This window comes from Fundulus heteroclitus, chromosome 7, assembly GCF_011125445.2.
Source record: "Fundulus heteroclitus isolate FHET01 chromosome 7, MU-UCD_Fhet_4.1, whole genome shotgun sequence".
Classification (NCBI taxonomy): domain Eukaryota; kingdom Metazoa; phylum Chordata; class Actinopteri; order Cyprinodontiformes; family Fundulidae; genus Fundulus; species Fundulus heteroclitus.
The window spans coordinates 37,588,756-37,609,190 of NC_046367.1; the positions used below are offsets into that span (position 1 = coordinate 37,588,756).

At 38.6% G+C, this 20,435-nt stretch overlaps 1 protein-coding gene across 2 annotated transcripts in view; it reads right to left on the reverse strand.

Moving 5' to 3' along the window:
- The window catches only part of ptpn4a (protein tyrosine phosphatase non-receptor type 4a), a 113,829-nt gene that overhangs the window by 21,936 nt on the left and 71,458 nt on the right, over positions 1-20,435 (reverse strand). The window contains exons 11-15 of one of the 2 annotated variants that reach the window (XM_036139585.1): positions 12,746-12,809; positions 9,879-10,051; positions 9,150-9,218; positions 4,585-4,719; positions 3,200-3,361 (exon numbers count right to left, since the gene is read on the reverse strand). In XM_036139585.1, the coding sequence (XP_035995478.1) occupies positions 3,200-3,361; positions 4,585-4,719; positions 9,150-9,218; positions 9,879-10,051; positions 12,746-12,809 (603 nt within the window). Of the gene's footprint in view, positions 1-3,199; positions 3,362-4,584; positions 4,723-9,149; positions 9,219-9,878; positions 10,052-12,745; positions 12,810-20,435 lie in introns of both variants that reach the window. The other variant, XM_036139584.1, reaches the window with a different exon arrangement.

The window sequence follows — 20,435 nt, forward strand, 5'->3', positions numbered from 1 at the left end:
ATTCAGCTTAATCTGATCTCAAGAGGGCCACATGAGTAAACTCATTGCAAGATTAAATAGAACTAATAAAAGTGGACTTGTTGTTGATATTAAATTAATTTCACTTTTACACAATATATTATGAATAACCTCAGCGTTTTTAAGAAAAGTATGTGGAATTTCAACAATACTTTTACTCAGTAAAACATTTACTTGTGCATTATGCATAAGAACTGATCACAGTGATTGTACAATGTTGAAAAACATTTATTCACATTTTTTGGAACTTAAAGGACACTGTCCTGCATGACAAAATACATCAAACAGATAAAAATTAAGAAATTATTTAAATTTTTCCACACCTGAAGCTTAATCTGCTAATTAAAACACAGCGCCCCTCGTGGACAATATAGGAACTGCAGATTTTCAATTAAACCATATGTTTTTTTCAATAATTGTTTTATCATTCTCTTCCTTTTATCTCCTCTTTCTTTCACCTTTTGTTTTTTGTTCTTCCTTTCCTCTCCTACTTTCCCATTGTAGTGTCCATCATGTGAGATATTCCCTGCATGAATCATAATAAAACTATTCACATTCATAAATCAAGCGGAGCACTATGGCAAAAGCCCTACTGCTCCACTTGTGAAAGTCGAATCTGATGAGCTCTTTGTGACATTTTTTGCCACATTGCCAGACAGGACACTGGGGAAAAAAAAAAAAAAAAAAAAAAAAATATATATATATATATATATATATATTTTTTATTAATGATAATGTAATTAGCCACAGGGCCGTTTGTTTGACACCCCTGCTCTATAGGCTGGATTAGTCAGTTCATGTGGCAGTGATTCGGGCTGAATCCTCTGGCTCTCGTTCACCTGGCTACTTCGTCAAGACTCCGCCGTAATCGATGCATTACAGAGAGAACACTAGCTAAATTCAATATTTATAACTTTAATACCTCAGAAGACATCACGCCTCTAAACAAAAGGCCTGTGCCATCACAGCTGCAGATGCCTTTCCTCTTTTCCATGCTCGTGCACAACACTGGTGTTATTTCAAGTTGTCTCCAGAGTGGGCAGACGTCTGCATAAATACTGGAACTTACACTATTGCTCCTTTAAACTGAATCAGTTTATCTAGATTTATGCAATCTCAAAGGAGACACAGAGTCCTGAGTCCTATTTTGTACCGTCAGGAAGGGCATCCGGTGTAAAACTGGACCCCTGAAAGGGAAAAGCCAAAGGAAGACAGTATTTTGTCTAGATTATTGTTTTACTGACTAGAGTGAAGCGCAGAGTGTCCAACTATTTATCCTGGAGGAGAGATGTAGACTCACATCAGAGCAAATCAGAGAAAACCGTTGGGAAGATCTGGATTATAGGCTTGAGTAAAGTGGTGAACCAGGAAATCAGTCAGGTCGGCAAATCTGCAGTTGCATTTTTAGTCTTTGCCATCAGGAACATAAATTGTCAGAGAGGAAAAAATGCAGCATTATAATCTGCAGCAATCAGATGGTTATTATTACGAAGGAAGTGGATTGGGACCAAATCTTTTCCACAGACGTTATAATGGAGCTGGTGAAAGATAGACATTAGAGCCACCAAAGCTTCAAAATACGACTAAAACTTAAGATGTTTCTTCGATTCGGGTTCTGGAAATTACAACCAAGACCTTTATGAAAAGTTTTTGGGCTGGCAGAAATGTCTGATATGAGTAAGAGTTGATAGTGGATTTAAACAGTTAAAAAACACATCATTTGTCACTGTTATTGTTAATGCACTAACAGTCCAAACAAATAACATGGACTGCTTGTGTACAGTTTAATATGTTATAAATTTGCTGTCAAAAGCGTAATAATAATGCAGTGGTTGCACAACAGTGCCAGCAATGCAAGCAAGAGTGTTTGTGGCTAAAAAGCTCAATCTTTGGCCGCTGTTAGGACAAAGCTCCTTAACCCGCTTCAAACAGATCAGAGTTTATTTCCTCGGCTTGTCTGTCCAAAAAAAGGTTTGAAAGATAAAACAACCAGACTTTTATTCTGAAGCTGAAGACGTTTCGCTTCCCGTCCAGGAGGCTTTCTCAATTCAAAATGTCTGGAGTAGAGTGGAGCTCCAAGCTTTATAGACCTGCAGGTGAAGCCTCGTTAAAGTTTAGCCTCTGTCTCAGCGTCCTGTTGGGTTTAAAAATGTTCCGGGAAATTGTGTTTAGAGAAAATCCTCCTAACTATGTTTTGTTTTTTTAACCTTTTTTTGGATCAATCATAACCTGGATGACTGAGAATCTTCACCAACACTTGGCTAGTCTGCTTCATAAAACTTAAGGCACTGACAAACTTAAAAAAAAGTAAAAAAAAAAGACATGCTCTAGTCCATTTATGTTATCACAATTGTGTAGTGTGGACGATAATTCTGGCACTGAGTTAGATGATGTGATTTTTCTTCCCCGGGAATGATCAAACATTCCAATAAACATTATTATTATTATTTTTAAATACTTCCAGGGTGAGATTATGCAACTGCAATGAGAAATTAATTTATTTTAGGGCTTTTAAACGTCTCTACCAGGCGTGCAGAAAGGTGTGGAGGGCACTCTTAGGAAAGAAAGCAGGTGATGTCGGCATATTCTGTGCCTGAGTGATGAGCTACGACATTTTGATTTGACTTCACTGCTCTGAAAACTTTACTCCCCCTCTTCAGACTTTAAAAACAGCAATTTGGGACCTTTATAAAAAAACTTTACCAGATATTTTATAGTGTGTGAGCAGTTTGGGGATGTGCAGCGAGCCCAGATCTACTTAAGTCCTGGCGTTCTATCTGCTCCACCCTGCTCTGCCGCTATAAACACATTTTACAGGCTGTTTTTCAAAGGGCTCATCTTTCCAATGGGGCAAGCAGAGTGACACTGGGAGAGGGTGTGAACCGCTGGGAGAAGCCACAGACACTGCAAGACGCTTAGAGGAAATAAAAATAAACCCGTCAGCGCGCCAGAACAGACAGACAGACTAACGCTGATGAGGAAAATCTAGCTGCTAAATTAAAGGCTGGCTGTTCTGGGGAGATGTTTTATTTATGATGCGGTGAAATTATGATCCAACTAATGCTCTGCTAAGTCAAAGCTGATGTTTCCCCCCAAAGGATGAAAGCTGCTGCTTGGAGAAGAAGCAGTGAGGAAGGTCGAAGGAATGGAAATGCTAAAAACGAGAAAGATTTCGACTGACGGTGTCGAGTCCAGGCTGATGCTGTTGGCCTGCGTGGACGACGCCGACTTGTGATTGGAGGAGAAGACGGGCAGGCTGGGCGAAGCGTGGATCACATGATCAACCAGGTGGCCAACCGACGACGGGCGTAGCCGTGTGCCGTCTTGTACAAACAGCGAGTTCCTGAATGGGACACAGAAAGGGGAGCGATGTTTGATCTCAATGTGAAGTCAGTCTGTCACAAAGAGGCCAGAAAAGCTCAAACTTCATTTAAAATTCACCATTTTTAGAGTTCTGTTCCTTTAGTTTAGAGTTAATCCTTGTCTTTTTATTAAAGATGGTTATGTTTTTATTATGGCTAACCGCCTGTTGGACTTTATAGCATCCAACTATGAGAACTAGGCTTGGCCATAGGTTTAAGAATTATAATGCTGTTATAGAGCCTTTCAAAACTACTTATAAAGCTTGAACCTTTCCAGTTTGTCCCATTTTACCCACAATTGTCTGTTTTGTTTCGGTTTTTGGGGCTTTTTTGTGTGTGTGTGTGCACCCAAGTCTGCTTTTCAGTAAAAGTTCCTGAATGTTTGTGTTCTATTTATACAAAATTCAGATGGACAAAGACACCTATCTGTTAGGAAGAAATATTTGAAAAGCATAAATTCTTCCCTGTCCCCTTCACATTACATATTGTCACATAAAAACCAACAACACATGTTAAAGTGTGTGGTCATAATGTGACAAAACTTAGAACACCTAAAGCTAGGGCTGTGCTCAAAAATAAAATCTCTGATTTTATTTTATCAAATCCGATGCATCGATTTTTTCCCTCTCAGTTTCATTTTACAAAAAGAAATGATAGAAATTATGTTAAAAACTTAGTTTTATGTCAGGCATTTTGTCTGAAAGTTGACCTGAATTCAAAGTGCAACTAAATACAAGCTGTGAAACATGCTTTTTAAACAAGATGGCGGCCCTGCCGTTGTAAACAGTGAAATTATATCAAAATGTTTGCTGCTAGTTCTACACAATAAGCCAAGAACAGGCTTCACTTCACTTGTGCAACTTACTTAAAAGAAAATAACTAAAGTAATAAATTAAAGTGTCTTATCTTATGGTAGAAAAGACAATATTTTGACAACATATTTTCCTAAACATACATTCCGCATTGCTATTCTCTTCATGGAAGCCCAATGAGTGCATTTGCAAAGTAAATCCACATTTTCCAAAAATGGAATTTATTGCCCGGCCCTACTTTAAACTGCATTAATTCTGCAAGGCAGTTTAAACCTAATTCATTCAACATCCAACACGTGTTCAACAATCTGCAGGGTGGAGGATAAAATATGCATTTCTTTATGGAACATCTTTTCTAGAGAAAACATGGACGAGTAAAATCGATAACTTACTGGTTCGGCGTTCCCGGCGGTGAGCGTGTGGGCAGGCTTTGGGTTTCCAGTCTCTCGTCTGATAGGCTGTTCCTGCTGACCGACTCCCAGTCGGTCCCGCCCACTAACTTCCTGGCCAATGGCTTGCTGGGAGACCTGCTCAAACCAATAAGATATTTTGGTTACAACCAAGTTAAGAACAAACGTCTCAGCGCATTTCTTCTGCGTTTCAGCTGCAAAAGGCAAATCAACTTGCCTCCACTTTTATTCACGACAGCTAACGGCTACTTTGCTTTGTGGTTTCTACTGCGTGTCCTTGATGTAGGAAACTGCAGTGATGAAAAAGTGGGCACCTCAAAAAACAGAAGAGCGACCATAGAACTGAACAAAAGAAAAGTGTTTGGCGTGTTTTAATGTAAGAATAGCAGACGTATCTGAAAATGTGTAAGAGTTGGAGCAACACCCCTTTTTTGACTTGTTAGTGGCCGGAAGTGATCAATGTAGATGCTGCATTTTTATTACTAGTCAGAGCAATTTTACACTGATTACTTTTCTGATTTAAACAGGCACTTATCAAACCACAAATACATAACCTTAGGTCTTGTTAATGAAGACGATTGATTGAAAACGGAATTGTTGTTCAATTTTTGTTAATATCTACATGACAATGTTTTAGTTCTGATTTCCGCACACACAACACTTGTAGAAATGCTTAAAGCGGTGTAATTTCCCTGCCCCGCCACCAGCAGGCAGTATGCGTTTTGAAACACGACAACATGAACACGCGTACCCACACTCCATGCCACCACTTATACTGTGCATGCGTCTTCTCTTTAGTTTTTTATCGAGACAATAACAGAGACCTTGACGTTTTAAAACGTTATGCTATTATACCTGTTTTTTAGTTTTGTTTTTTTAAATTGTGCAGCTTTCTCAGAAAATTTGCACTGTTACAGTTCAGCATGAACACAACAAAACTTTAACATTTTTGCCAAAGAAACTGTTGCCGTGTAAACAGGAAAAAAAACTTACAAGTTTTCCACGTAGAAATATAGAACTGGTGAATTTTTTTTCTTATTTTATTTGTTTTAATGGATGTTTTAGCTTGTAGCACTGTACAGCACTTTGCTTCAGCTGTTGGCTGTTTTTAAGTATTTTATAAATAAAGATGGTATGGTATACCATAGAACAATGCTTCACAGTTTGTTGCTTATGACATCGAGTTGCTGAACTGACCAGGAATGTCGGATAAATTGGTTTCTTTTACATTTTACATGAAGCAGGTATGAGCAAGTGTTATAATTTGAAGTGCGTTTCAAAAATAGAAAATTCCCTCCTTGTCTATACTCGCTTATCTGTGTATGGTCACAGGGGGGATGGGGTCTATCTCCAGAGGTCATTGAGTGCGTGGCCGGGTACACCCTGAACAGGTTGCCAGTCCATCACAGGGTAATACAGAGATAATCAGGACAGACAACTATGCAGGTACACTCAAACCTAAAGGCAATCTGGAAAGACGGCGGAGTATAGAGACAGAAATGTCCCATATTGGGGTTTGACTTCAGGAACTTTTTGCTGCAAAGCAACAGAGCTACCAATGTGCAGCCCTCAGCTGAAAACATTAAAAGTCATAGAGATCTGATACAATCGGGTTAGTTCAGTCTTTATTAAAACTCTAAAAACCCAAACTTTGTTCTGCTTCTCCAAACATTACCAGTAAAAAGGGACTTTATTTTATAGCCGTGTTATGACCTACACACAGGAGGAAGACTGCTGACTTGACCCTGGCAGCAGACGGTCTCTGGTACCTTCCAAAAGCAGAGTAAAACACAAAAGGCCTGCTGTAGCTAAGCTTTTTTAAAGGTGCACGGCCAACAAGCACAACCGCAGCCAAAGCCCATTAAGGAGGTTGGCAGAGGCCCACGAGTCGCGCACCATGGCAGGAGTCAAGAGTCCGAACACTCAGACATATCCAGGACGCCGACTACGTCTGTCAGAAACAGCCAATTCTGAACCAGAGACGATGTCACAAGTGTCTTTACTGGGCTCGACTAATGATCAGCAGTCAGAAGAGAGTAAATGTTGCTTTTCCTTTAAAATTCAGGGGCCCAGCTTCTGGAGGCACAGAGAACAGGTACATCTGGTATTGTCAAGAGGAAGATGAGAGACACCAAAGCTAACAATGCTGACAAGCTAAAATTAACTCTGGCTTACTTACACTTCAACATACTATGCCACATTGATTCAGGAATTAATGCAAAAGGAGCCCTCACCAAGGAGTGTGCATACTGTACAGTACATGGACATATGTTTTAGCAGACCCACATTACTAGGGTGCATGAAAATCGATACAAAGATTAATATTGATGTTTTTAAAAAAGATTTAATATAGATATTCTGGGTTTCAGTATCAATATACCTCCCAACCCCTAGGGGGCGTTATCACAACGCGCCATTACTGTTCACAGTGAGGAAGAGCAAGTGAGACGAATTTGCGGAACGGCCGACAGGATTTTAGAAGCGCCTTCGTCGCTAAAATCAGACTTTTGGGCATATTTTTGGTTTCTATGATTCGTTAAATGCATTTAAACAAATGCACTTTATTTTCCTGTTAATATATCAGTGCTCAATAAATTTAACATAAATATAATATTTGGCTGGTTTTGTTGATTGAATGGCTTTGAGCATTAATTTGAAAATAATAAATATCAATATTTGAGTCAAATCAAATCAAGCTGAGCTATATTGAGAATCGTACTGTATCGTGAGCTGTGTATCTAGAATCATATTGAATCGGCTCATCCTTGATGATACCCAGCGCTACACAGCACTGTAGTAAAAAAATCCTTTATGTTATTGGCTCTATGTAAAGTACTGCTTTCTGAAAGCAGTACTTTAGTAGCTGTAAAACCAAATTGCAAAAAGAAGCTGAAAAAAATATTAGTCTGTGTGTAATCAATCTATATGTGACTTTTAGTTACTGAATTACTTGAATTACCTAATTTATTATATTCTATTACACTGAGACGCCCCGGTATTTTGGAAAGGTAAGACACCATGATGCACAGCATGAAGGTGAGCTGGAGGGGAGAAAACATTAATTTTGTCCAAAAACACTGAGCCAATCCAGTGGGTGTTGCAGCAGGTTTTTTTTGTCCAGAAAGATATGAAAGAGGTTTAAACACAGAAGGACAGAATGGCGACAAAACAGTGTCTCTTACAATATGTGCAAAAACAGCTTCATACCGCTACAAATGTGTTTCGCCTTTTGAAGAAAAGAAAAGAAATCTGGAGTACGAGGAAATGAATGGATGCAAGAGACAGAAGCAGCTTTAGGTGCGGAGGTAAATAAATAGCAATGATGAGGATGTGGACTCCCAACGACAGGAAACAAAAGGATGTTTATGGTAATTACTCACGCTACTTCATAATGTCTGGCTAAGATTTTGATGCCTAGATTTAGGGGCTCTGAAATGTGTACGCATTCCTGTTAAAATTATAGGTTTTGGGATGTTAAATAATAAGAAAGATACAACTTTGCAAAACGTTTTCCACATGCTTGATATTATCCTGCACAATACAAAAGAAAAACAAAAAAACGGTTACAGGGGAATGCAATAAATAAAATAAAAAAAGTGCAGGTCACCGGGTTACGTTAGTGTGCACAGCCTTAAACGAATACTTTGCCAAAGTGCCTCCTGTTTTCAGTTTTTACATCAGTTATTGTTGATTTCACACCTACCATGAATTATGTTGAATCCTGAAAATAAGGTTAATCCTACTGAGTATTAGCGTTATCGTCCATTTATCTTTATCGAGGTGAACTGCTCAATATATCGTTATATTGACTTTAGGCCATGTTGCCAAGCCTAAATTATGAACAATTAATTAGTTTGGACTCCCGAAGCAGAGGAAGGGATTTTATCCTTCAGAACCCCTGCGAGTTCAAGCAAACATTCAAATCAACAAAACAGATGCTTAATGAGAGGAAAATTAATGTTCTGAAAAAGTCTAGACAGAGTCCAGAACTAAATTCAAAAGAAAGTACAACAAGTGCATTTAAAGGTGGGATATTACAGCACGACACACCACTGAATGATTTAAAAATGCAGTTTTGCTCGTGAATGACTGTAATGTATTCATTGTGTCTCAAACTTCCCCAGAAAGTCTCACGACTTCCAGGAGCTGAGAGATGAACTGAAAGCTTCGTCTCAGACTCAGCTGAGTCTGTACCGAAAAGTGTCCGTGCTGATTTATTAAGTGGAAAACACTTAGAAGGCGGAGAGGAAACAGGACTGATTGGTGTACATTTGAATCTGTTTTTCACTAGAATCACAAATCAGTACATAATGGGAAAATGTGGTGGTTAACGTCTAGGCTCGTTAGGCGTTTTGGAAGTCAAAACGACGGAAACATAAACACAGATTGCTTAAATCCTGACGATTGTCGAGTGGATCGATTATGAAAGACTAGCAGGATATGACCACAAAGCAAAGGTGAGGAAAGTGGAGTCAAGTTGAGCCGTAATGGAAAAGGAAGCGAGGCTGCTTCAAACTCATGGCAAAGGACAGAAGGTTTTTTACTACCTGGCAAAGACTCGGTCCTTGATGCCTTTCTCCTTTCCATACTGCACAGATTGCACCTCTGTCCGCCCACTAGAGAGAAATCAAGTAGTTAAAGCAGCTGTTTCACAATGTTTCTGAATTAAAGAAGATAAACATTTAATTTTACAAGTCCTATTTCCTCTGAGGTTAGTCTTTAAAAAACAAAACCGTATTAAACCAAACATAATCAAAAGCAAAAGAAGCAGTCAGTAAGATAATGACTGCAACACATTTCCTGTTTTCATTCGCGATAAAAAACGACATTGATTAATAACATTATCTTTATAGGACAGTGCGGGGATTTCTCGGGGGCAAAAAACACATTTGAGCCAAACATCAGACGGGGCCTCGCTCACGTTGCATCACTGCTACTCAATAATACATCACAAGACTTCCTTCATTTTTCACAGTAGCCTTTCACAGAAGGGGGAACTGGAAAAGGTTAGCACTGAAATGAATCAGCGTTCGCTTTAACTGAGAATAGAGGAAGACGTATTTTCCCAAATGAATATCTGGAAGCAGAGACATTTAAAGAAATTAGCAAACAATGTTTGGACAACATGGGAAGACATTCTATGACCCTCATGTCAGAGTTTCAGAGATTCATACCAAAGATAAATGACAGGAAAAACAAAAACTCATGCATGACGAAGCATCATAAAAGCCTGTTTGGTGTCTGGTTGCTCCTCTGTGTCGGGGTGATCTTCTCACCAGTATCTGAACTTTGAGCCCAGGCTGAAGTAGTGAGCAAAGAAGTTTTTCTGCGGTGGGATGGGCCGGTCCAGCCTGAAAAAGGTGTGGTGCTCCACGCAGGCCTTCCACAGGTTCTTACAGGCCCGGTAGTTGACCATGTTGAAGCCCAGCAGCGTCTCCCGAGTCTCCGTCTGCACACGGATAGAGAAACAGCAGCTTATGAGCGGCTGAAAGGGATGAATAGTGCTGATGATGGCCGAAACAGATGGATGGATGCAAAACCTGGATGGCTTTTAATTTTCTGCTTTTATATTCTGACAAGACAGAAGTTGTAATCTTTGGACCAGAGTCCTCAAAAAATAAACTTTTTAATCAGTCACTTAATCTGGATGGCATTAAATCGTTTTCTGGTAATAAAGTAAAAAACTCTTGGTGTTATTTTTGATCAAGACATGTATTTTGTCCAGGAGTTACACTGAAAAACTAATCCATGCATTTGTTACTTCAAGGCTGGACTATTGTAATTCTTTACTATCAGGAAGTCCACAAAATGCAGTTCAAAGCCTTCAGCTGATCCAAAATGCTGCAGCAAGAGTTCTGATGAAAATCAACAAGAGGGATCATATTTCTCCAATTTTAGCTTCCCTTCATTGGCTTCCTGTTAAATCAAGAATAGAATTAAAAATTCTTCTACTAACTTATAAAGCCCTTAATAATCAGCTCCATCATAATCAGAGCTCTGATTACCCCGTATGTTCCTAACAGAGCACTTCACTCTCAGACTGCAGGTCTGCTGGTGGTTCCTAGAGTCTCTAAAAGTAGAATGGGAGGCAGATCCTTTAGCTATCAGGCTCCTCTCCTGTGGAACCAACTCCCAGTTATCCTACTGTTCTCCAATTTGCATTATTAGTTGTTATTTCAACTTTTAACCTTACATTCTCTGTTCTTTTTCTGGTGTATTTTTTTCTCTTCATAGTAGGTACACCTGGTCTGGCGTTCTGTTAGTTGTGACATCATCCAAGGAAGGTACATCATCCTCTATTACCATATAACATAGAAAGGATTCCTGGGTCAATGTGAGCTTCTGTGCTTTCTGTGTCTCTGCTCTGTCTTCTCTAAGCCCCAGTGGGTGGAGGCAGATGAGCGTTCACACTGAGCCTGGTTCTGGTTCGGCTGGAGGTTCTCCTCCCTGTTAAAGTGGAGTTTTCCTCTCCACTGTTGCTTCATGCATGCTCAGTATGAGGGATTGCTGCAAAGCCATCAACAATCCAGACGACTGTCCACTGTGGCTCTACGCTTTTTCAGGAGGAGTGAATGCTGCTTGGAGAGACTTGATGCAATCTGCTGGGTTTCCTTAGAGAGGAAACGTTTTCACCAATCTGTGTATATGATTTTATAGAATTTGACTTTGGAAAGTGCCTTGAAATGACATGTGTTTGTGAACTGGTGTTATATAAATTAAATGTAATTGAACTGAATGATGGGTGGATGGTGGCCAAACAGATGGATGGATAAAAACAGACATTCCAAATATTTCCCATCCTCTAGTTTATTTTTCAAACTGGTCCGTCCAGATATATTTATAACAACCTCTACACTTTTTCCACAATTTTTTTCGACTGCATAGAAACTTTATTATGGACATGAACCTTCCTTCAGGAACATTTAGTTACAGCTCTCTAAAAAAATGTTCTACAGTTAAGCTGCTGCTAAAGCAACATCAGACTTTGGACAGACAAATCAATGATAGAACCGTAAACATTACAACACAGAGTTTCATTATAGTTTCTCCTTAACTTAACCTCTAATTTCACTGAATCAAAACAGAGATAATAGCCTGAAAGGAAACACGTGTAAAAGATGTGACCAAATAACATTTTCTGCATCGTAACATCAGAAGAAACATCTATTTTTCATTAAATTAAAAACTACTGTGAGGGAATATTGAAAGGATGTTAGAAAAAGAAATAGGAAATAAACAAAGGCCATTAATAAATATTCTTTAAAGAGCAGAGTTAATGATTGCTATTTAACAGTCTTTTCAGCCGTGTTAAGACTTGAAGCCTATGGCTGTTATATGTTTTCCTGGTGGTGTTTAACAGCTGGCATTTATATATATATATATAGCCGGCTATGTTTGTTTATTTAATTATATATTTAATTATATATATATATATATATATATATATATATATACTATATATATATCTCTATATATATATATATAGATATATAGCTCTAATATCTCTCTCCGTATCTCTATCTCTCCTCTATATATTCGCTTTAGATATATATATATAGATAGATATATAGATATATATATAGATAGATAGATAGATAGATAGATAGATAGATAGATAGATAGATAGATAGATAGATAGATTTATGTGATACTGTATTGTCAATATCTGCGGATTCAGTTCTATAAAGCAAAGCCATTTCATTAAAATTAAAATCTGTGTGTCTGCTTTGAAAGCTATAAAAAGCCAGACATTGGATTATCTATGTTGCTACTATTAAGCTTTGTAGGTTTTTGGGCATCAAAATATGATTAAATGTGCCCTTTAAACGTAGGATTGGTAAAAAGCATAAAACATGGCTGCACATTCACAAAAGGCTGACACAAAACAAAGAGATTTAAATGTGAAACAAAGGTTTTAAGAGGGGGATTAATGATCAGGACAAAGACAACAGGGGGCTTAATCTGACACCTGATGCAGACAAAGCACAGCTGAAATAATGCGCTTTAATAAAGTACATAGGTAAATTCATATAATTGACACAAAACATGAAAATAACACTGTATGTGCTGCAGGTGTGGGTGGGAGACGCTGATCTAGAGGTGCATGTATGTTTGAGTGAGTAGTTGTTGTGTGTTCACCCACCGCCTCTCTTCTCAGCTGGATGAAAAACTGTTTGCACTTGAAGGAGATTTTCACTATTTTCAACCTAGAAGTTGGAAAATGGAACAACATAAAGTCAGTTTCTGGCTTTTTAAATCACATAAATGTCAAAATTTTTTAAATCTGACAAAAATACCTATACTACACCAACACAGAACCGCATGTTAATGCATGTTTGACTTACTATGAAATTAAAGAGAATGTCAAAAGTGTGTTAATTTCAACACTTTGTGCTGTACTTAACATTCTCAATTGTAGGATTTTTACTTTTCTGTAATAATTTTGTCCTAATTAAAAACTAAAAGCTTCCACCTCAAATCAGGAGACCTATAGGTAATATTTCTGCAGAAAATGGTAAATGGCTTGTACTTGTATAGCGCTTTATCAGGTCTGACCACCGGCAGCAGAAACTTGGCAACCTCTGCAGACTAAACCTTCTGCTTCCAGCTGACCTGCTTCCTATCTATGATTTTATGTGGACTACCGCTTTGCTGTACACCTGTGACCATGGAGGCCAAATTTGTGATTGCTGGAACAAAGAAAATACAGACACGCTGAGTGTTTTCTGCAAACATTTAGAGCAGTTGAAGTCATGTCAAACTGAAATAGTAATAATCCCTTTGGAGATGAGCAACAAAGAGCTTCTGCAGCAACATCAAGCTAACTGGAGTACAACACGTTGCCGTACTTTGCTCAGAACTTCAAACTCTAAACACAAAAGAGCATAAATGTTCTGGAAATGTTAGCCGACCATTGAAGGAGGGCGAGAGGCTGGGGATGGTAGGAATGTTTAAAATAACCACAATAACCAGAGAGGCTGCTGCTAAGAGTTAGCGATGCTAACTAGCCAAATGGCTAAAACTGCTAATTAATACTTACAGAATGTCAAAAAAATCATAAGTTTTGGGTTTGTTTAATCAAAATAGTAAAGTCCAACTTTATCAAGCAGTCAATAATGCATGAGCACTCATGAGCAGCAGACGGAGGGAGGGATTTCTTTAGTTTGTAGTCCTTCACCAACACCAAACAAGCTGGGACAGGCATTGAACAGTCAGCCAGAACAGAGTCTGGTTATTGTAAGACAGGGGTGTAATACATCTCATTTAAAGATAATGTAGTTCCCTACTTAAGTCATATTTCATAATACAATTGATTTCATAGTGCAATTGAATCACTCCATGTCACACAGCCATAATGTTAATTTCACCTCCAACCTTCCTTCTACAGCTGCAGGGTTAGAAGCTTATCAGAGCGGAGGAGTCTCGGAGCGGTGCGACGGCACATATTTTCCAATCACTTGTGGGAGCGAGGGTATAAATTATGCTAAAATCAGGGGGACCACACGCAAGGCAACGGTAAGACGGCTACTGATGAGCGGCAGCAGCAGAGTAACATAATCCCTTCCCAGAGTTCGGCTGCTGTGACTCATCGCTCTCTGCTAAATATATTTTACACACACTTGCTCTGGCAACAACACACACACACAAACACACACACTTAAGCAGAGCATGAGTCATGCCCCATCTAAGAGTGGCTCATTTGTCAGGCTGTTGCAAACAGAAATAGGAAAAGAGGCAAAAAAATGTAAATGTCTTTCTGCTGCTTGTCTGCACCCTAATTTTAATATAACATTTAAACCGAAAGGGGAAAAAACTGGAAAAGAAATCCAAGAGCAGCCAGGACATAAGCAGCGAGCCTTTGTTAATAAGAGGATGATGAAATCCAGAGAGAGGGTGACCGTGATTATGTTTCGCCGTTTCTGTCTTAAGGAACAGCTGCCGAAGACGCCGCTGCTAGTCTCTAAATTTAACTCATCTGGTGGGATAAACTCAGGAGGCCTCCGCTCTGATTTAAACCTTTTCAACTTCAAGGCCGTCCCCAAGCAATAAAACTAAACCGCTGAAGTTAGCTTACAGGTGCATCTCAACCTGCAATATCATTTAAGTTAATTTATTCAATAATTAAATTCAAAATATATGTAGTACAATATAGACTCATTACATATATTTTATGCATTATTTCTATTTTGATTATGGTTTGCACGTGAAGAGCGCTCAAATTTCAGTTTCCTAAAAAAAAAAAGAAAGAAAAAAGAAGCATATTACCAATAAAAAGGGATTTTAATATAGACATTTACTCTCATGGCACTTTCCATATTCATGGAAAGTTGAGTGGAAGGAAAACAAATAGTAGAAACAAATGCACAAACCAATGTAGCTGAAGAAAAGCCAATTCAAAGGTTCGGTATTAACAAGACGTGGACCGCAGCTGGAGGCAGTGCTTAAAGAGCCACCACGCAAACGTATCCAGGAAATGAGCTGCAACTGTGTGCAGATGAGCTAAAGGCCGCTGTTAAAACAATACGGGCTTCGTTCACTTCTCAGCAGAGCCTCCATGCTACACTGATGCCGTAATTCAGGCAACAGGAGCCTCAACCACATAATAAAAGGCATGGATACTTTCAGCATTTCTGTGTTATAAATACTTTTTTAATTTCCTTAAGGAATATTCTAATTTTCTGAAAAATATGAATTTGGATTTTTAATTAGCTGTAATCATCAAAATGAACCAAATTAAACGTATTAACTCACTCAGTATGTAATAAATCTATATAATAACCAAATCAACTTTACAATAATGTAATTTATAACGATTCATACAAAGAAACAGGACTTTGCATAACCCTTCACAGTAAACATTATCAGGTTCTGAAAGGTTTCTCTTTATTTTTCTTAATCTAATTTTCTGAAAAACTGAATGTTGATTTTTAAATAGCTGTAATCATCAAAATTAACCCAATTAAACGCATGAACTCACTCAGTATGTAATAAATCTTCATAATAACCAAATCAACTTTACAGTAATGTCATTTATAATAATTCACACAAAGAAACAGGACTTTGCATAACCCTTCCCAGTAAATAATGTCAGGTTCTGAAAAGTTTCTCTTCATTTTTCTTAATGAATATTTAAGTTTTCTGAAAAACTGAATGTTGATTTTTAATTAGCTGTAATCATCAAAATTAACCCAATTAAATGCATGAACTCACTCAGTATGTCATAAATCCATATATTAAATGAGTTTCACTTTCCCAAGCAAATCAACTTTACAATATTCTAATTTATAACGATTCATACAAAGAAACAGGACTTTGCATAACCCTTCCCAGTAAATAATGTCAGGTTCTGAAAAGTTTCTCTTAATTTTTGTTAATGAATATTCAAATTTTCTGAAAAAACAGAATTTTCATTTTTAATTAGCTGTAATCATCAAAATTAAGCAAATTTATTTTATTTTTTTGGGGATTTTTCACAGCTCTAGTGGCTCACTTTTTAACACAGTAGGCTGACAGGAAGGGGGTGGAAAAGGGGGAGAGACATGCGGGTCGACCGCGTCGAGGACTAAGGCTCCGTACATCGGTCACGCTACCCCCTGCGCCACCAGCGTGCCCCGAAATAAAGCAAATAAAAGGCATGAACTCACTCAGTATGTAATAAATCTATATGATAACCAAATGAACTTTACAATAATGTAATTTATAACAACTCGTACAAAGAAAGAGGAGTTTGCATAAGCCTTCCCAGTAAATAATGACTAAATAAAGTTTCTCTTCTGCTCTCTGCCCGCAGTAACATTTATTCTCTTTAACAGGGATCCGCAGCGCGAAGCAGATTTCCAAGTACTGATTCATTGAACAGAGAACAGGACAAAACGAGTCATAAGAGGAACTAGCAGCAGAAACGGGGTCAGCGAGAGCAAACAGATTTGATGGCTGTAATTTTTCTAGGAAACCTGGTTTAACACCAGGTCACTGCTAGAAAAAAAAAACATGGTCTAGTCAAATGCATCAATCTGCAAAAGTTCACCGGAGGCTTAGATATTTATATTCCCTGCCAATAATCTCTAAGCGAGAGATTTTCAAACACTATGCAGGCCAGTTCTCTGTGAGGCAGCTCGAGTGGAGCTGGCGGCGGGCCGACGGCCACAGAGGCAGGATTGTAACAAGGACATCCACAATTTGAACTTCCACTTCAGTGGAAATGACAAAGAACACAAATATCAACAAAGAACGCTTGTTTTTTTTTTTTTTTACAGCGGGAGAGCTTCTCAGCTGTGTTTCCTGTCCACACAGATCCCCTCACTTCTACCTGAAAGCTGCCAGGTTTTCTGTGGGCCAAAGAGGAAACAAACTCCTGATCATAAAACCCCTTAACAGAGTCTCCTCAACATATGTTGGTTTTCTGCTACAGAAGCTTGTTCAAAACACATAGATAAATTGGGCATTAGTAGTTGCTCTCATCTGCTTGATCTACAGCGAAGCCGTCTGGTCTCCTACCAAACCCTGTAGAAGTGCCCTAATTAGTCACTTTGCTGAAAATAAGGACGAAAGCCATCTTTCTAAAGCAGAACTCCGACAGGCCTAAGGTTTAGGGATGGGAATCGAAAACCGGTTCCTGTTCAGAACCGGTTCCGTGTTTTTCAATTTCGTGGCACCGTTTGGCAGCTCGCTTAACGATTCTCTTTTCGATTCCGTTGTGCTCGCTGCAAAAATAGAACTAAAAATAAGAAAAATCTTCTTGAAATTAGAGTATTTTTCCTTGTTTTGAGCATTTAAATAAGATTATTTGCCAATGGAATAAGATTGTTGCACTTAAAATAGGGACAATTCATCTCCATCATCTTATTTCAAGTGCTGTATATCTAATTATCTTATTTTAGGGGTAAAAATGCTCATTCCATTGGCAGATAATCTTATTTACCTGCTCAAATCAAGGGCAAATACATTCATTTCAAGAAAATTCTAACTTACTTATTTTTAGTTCTCTTTTTGCAGTGCTGCAGCTCTGAGCAAGTTACGCCACGTTTTTTACGCAAGTTACGCACACGGCATTCAGTAAGCAAGTACGACGTGACCAGGCGAAAAACCAAACAAAAAAAATGCCGCCCCATCGGGGTAAGCGGTCGAAGGTTTGGCTTCATTTTAAGGAAGAGAAAGATGGCAACGAGGCGCTTTGCAATCATTGCAAAATGGCATATACATCCGCGGGAGGAAATAGATCCAACAGGCAGAAACACCTGCGCACACAACATGGCATACAATTTAACGAATGCCGTGTTTTTGATTCTTACCGGACAGAAGCTAAAGTTACGACCAGCATGGAAAGCAACTCTGGTGATAAGTAGCTAGTTTTACGTCACTGGCTGGTTCCTAGTAAATCATATGCCATTTCTGGAAATAAACCAATTTCCTACATCTCTTTGGGGTTATTAAGGGAGTGTGCCTTTATCGTTAATCCAGCCATTCATTGGTAGCATGTTTAATTAGAACTACTGGTAGCTGGAATTCTTACATGATTCTAGCTATTGCGATTTTCATGTATTCTAAACAACTTATCTACTGAATTATGTTTGTTCTTATATTCCTTTTTTTATTTAAACAAATATAAATGTTACTCCAGTTGCACATTTTCTGTGGACATCTTGACCTTGTTAGTTTTTAAGGTCGTGTGATAGTTAAGTAAACAAAGTTGATGCTCATCATCAAACTGTTTGTTCTCCTTTTTTCCCCAAATTGGAATCGAAAAGAGAATCGAAAAGGAATCAAATCGTTTCACAGAATTGATAAGGGAATCGGAATCGTGAAAATCTTTTCAATTCCCAACCCTACTAAGGTTACCATCACTGACGATGGGAAAGTGTCATTTCAGTGTAAAGCTAGCATGCTGTCATCAGTTACCTTTAATGCTCACAGACATTATCGATTAAATCTACTATGTAAACTCAGCCCGGCGTTAAAAGGTCAAGATGATCAAAGTTTCCTTTTTTTTTTTGGTAAAGCTTTCATAAGCTGATTCTCATTTTAAACAACTATAATTTCTGCTTTTAAGAATAACAATTCAGAGCAGACAGCGTTTATTTCTCTTAATTGTTTCAGTTTGGTTAGCATTGCTTACTGTAAACAACAGCGTCCTCCCTACAGGTAGCGTTAAATCAACATTTCCAAATCCAGCGTGTTTCCAGAGAGAGACTACATCAATGGATACAACTAAACCAATCTGACCTAAAATGATCAGCACCTTTGTCATTTCAACAGATCCTGAGGTACTTGTGAATTGACAAACGGCTCTGTTTTTCTACCCAAAAGGTATGAAACGACAAAATAAGTACAAAATGGCGAAGCGGTGAAAGGACCCTGAGAGTTTAGCTCTCTGCTATAGCAGCCTGACTGATGTGGTGGCTGTCATGCCTCAGTAGGGAAAAAAAAAAAAGGAGTTTAATGTCTAAACTTTTTAATCTTTGTGATCCTCTGATGTCCTTCTGAACACCTCAGTGATACTAAAAGTAGATAAGTGTGAATCTTCTCTCAAACTGAAGCGTTTTTTTTGTTATTGGCGTGACCTGTTAGTATTTAGGTTAGAAAGATTTGTTGATGGGGGGAAAGAAATTCAGATTTTGGAGATCATCGAGTTTGGAGCATCTCCAGCTGAAGGTGAATTCACGTCTCCAGGTCCACTCTGCGTCCGCTTGTCAGACTCACTGGTGTCTGCCAGGACTCTCCACAGACACCTGGTGCAGCGGTAACACTCTCTTTCATAGGTTTGGTGCCACCAAACCCACAGTAGAAACAGAACAAAACCACACTAAAGCTTGTCTTTTTGTTGTTTTTGTCTAATTCACGGTGCAGGCATTTCTCTCCTTGGGATAGTTTATCTCTCACGGACCTCAAGGATACAAAAACTGCACATAGAAATCAATATATTCTTCATTTCTGGTTGCTTTTCTCGTCTCTTCTGAGCAGATTGTGTACAAACCAGCTCATTACTGCCCTCAGTGAGGCTGTAGTGAAACGCTATGGTTCAAATGACCCCAAAATAGCCTCTAAATAGGCATATATGTGATCTGGGACCAAACAGAAGTGTATCAAAGACATATTTATCCTTTTTTGGTCTTTGAGAACGTACTGGTCTTCCATGGTCTTACTCGGCTTACGATTGTACGTAGGCTTTACGTCTAAAGGTAAGTTATCAGCAATCTATCCCATTTTCAACTCGATCCTTCCGTGTTAATCATTTCAAAACCTGTTCCTTTGCTTTGGCCATTTTTAAAAAACTAAATACAAACGTTTCCAAACAATGTACAGCATGTTTCCAGCAGTCAGATTTTATTACACACGGTGTGCATTAATGCTTAATTCAGCTGTTTCACTGAGACCCAAAAGTGTTTGAAATCCTCTTCATGCCATGTTTCCAGATTTCTAACGACACTGAGAAAAAGAAAAAAAAAAAAACACACAATGGTGCCCAAAGTGGAGACTATAAAGACAATCTGACAAGTTCAGTGTGGTCCGTACAGAACCCCGACCTCAACCACGGCGAGGACCTCTGGAATGAAACCCAGCAAAAAAAAAAGGCGAGGCAGATCTTCTCGTCCTCAAATGACCTTGAAATTACCCAACAGCACGAATGGGAACTTATTGTCAAGACATTTTCCCAAAATCTTGTGAAACGTTCTTCAAGACTTCAACTCAGAGCTGTAGCAGAAGACAGCTTCAAGCTCCTCTGTTACAGCTCTGGAGGGGAGATACATGCATTTGGATCCAAAGTTGTGCGGTTTTGTACAAGATAACCAACTACTGTGTCTTTTCAGGGTGAATCTTAGTTTTCTTCAATG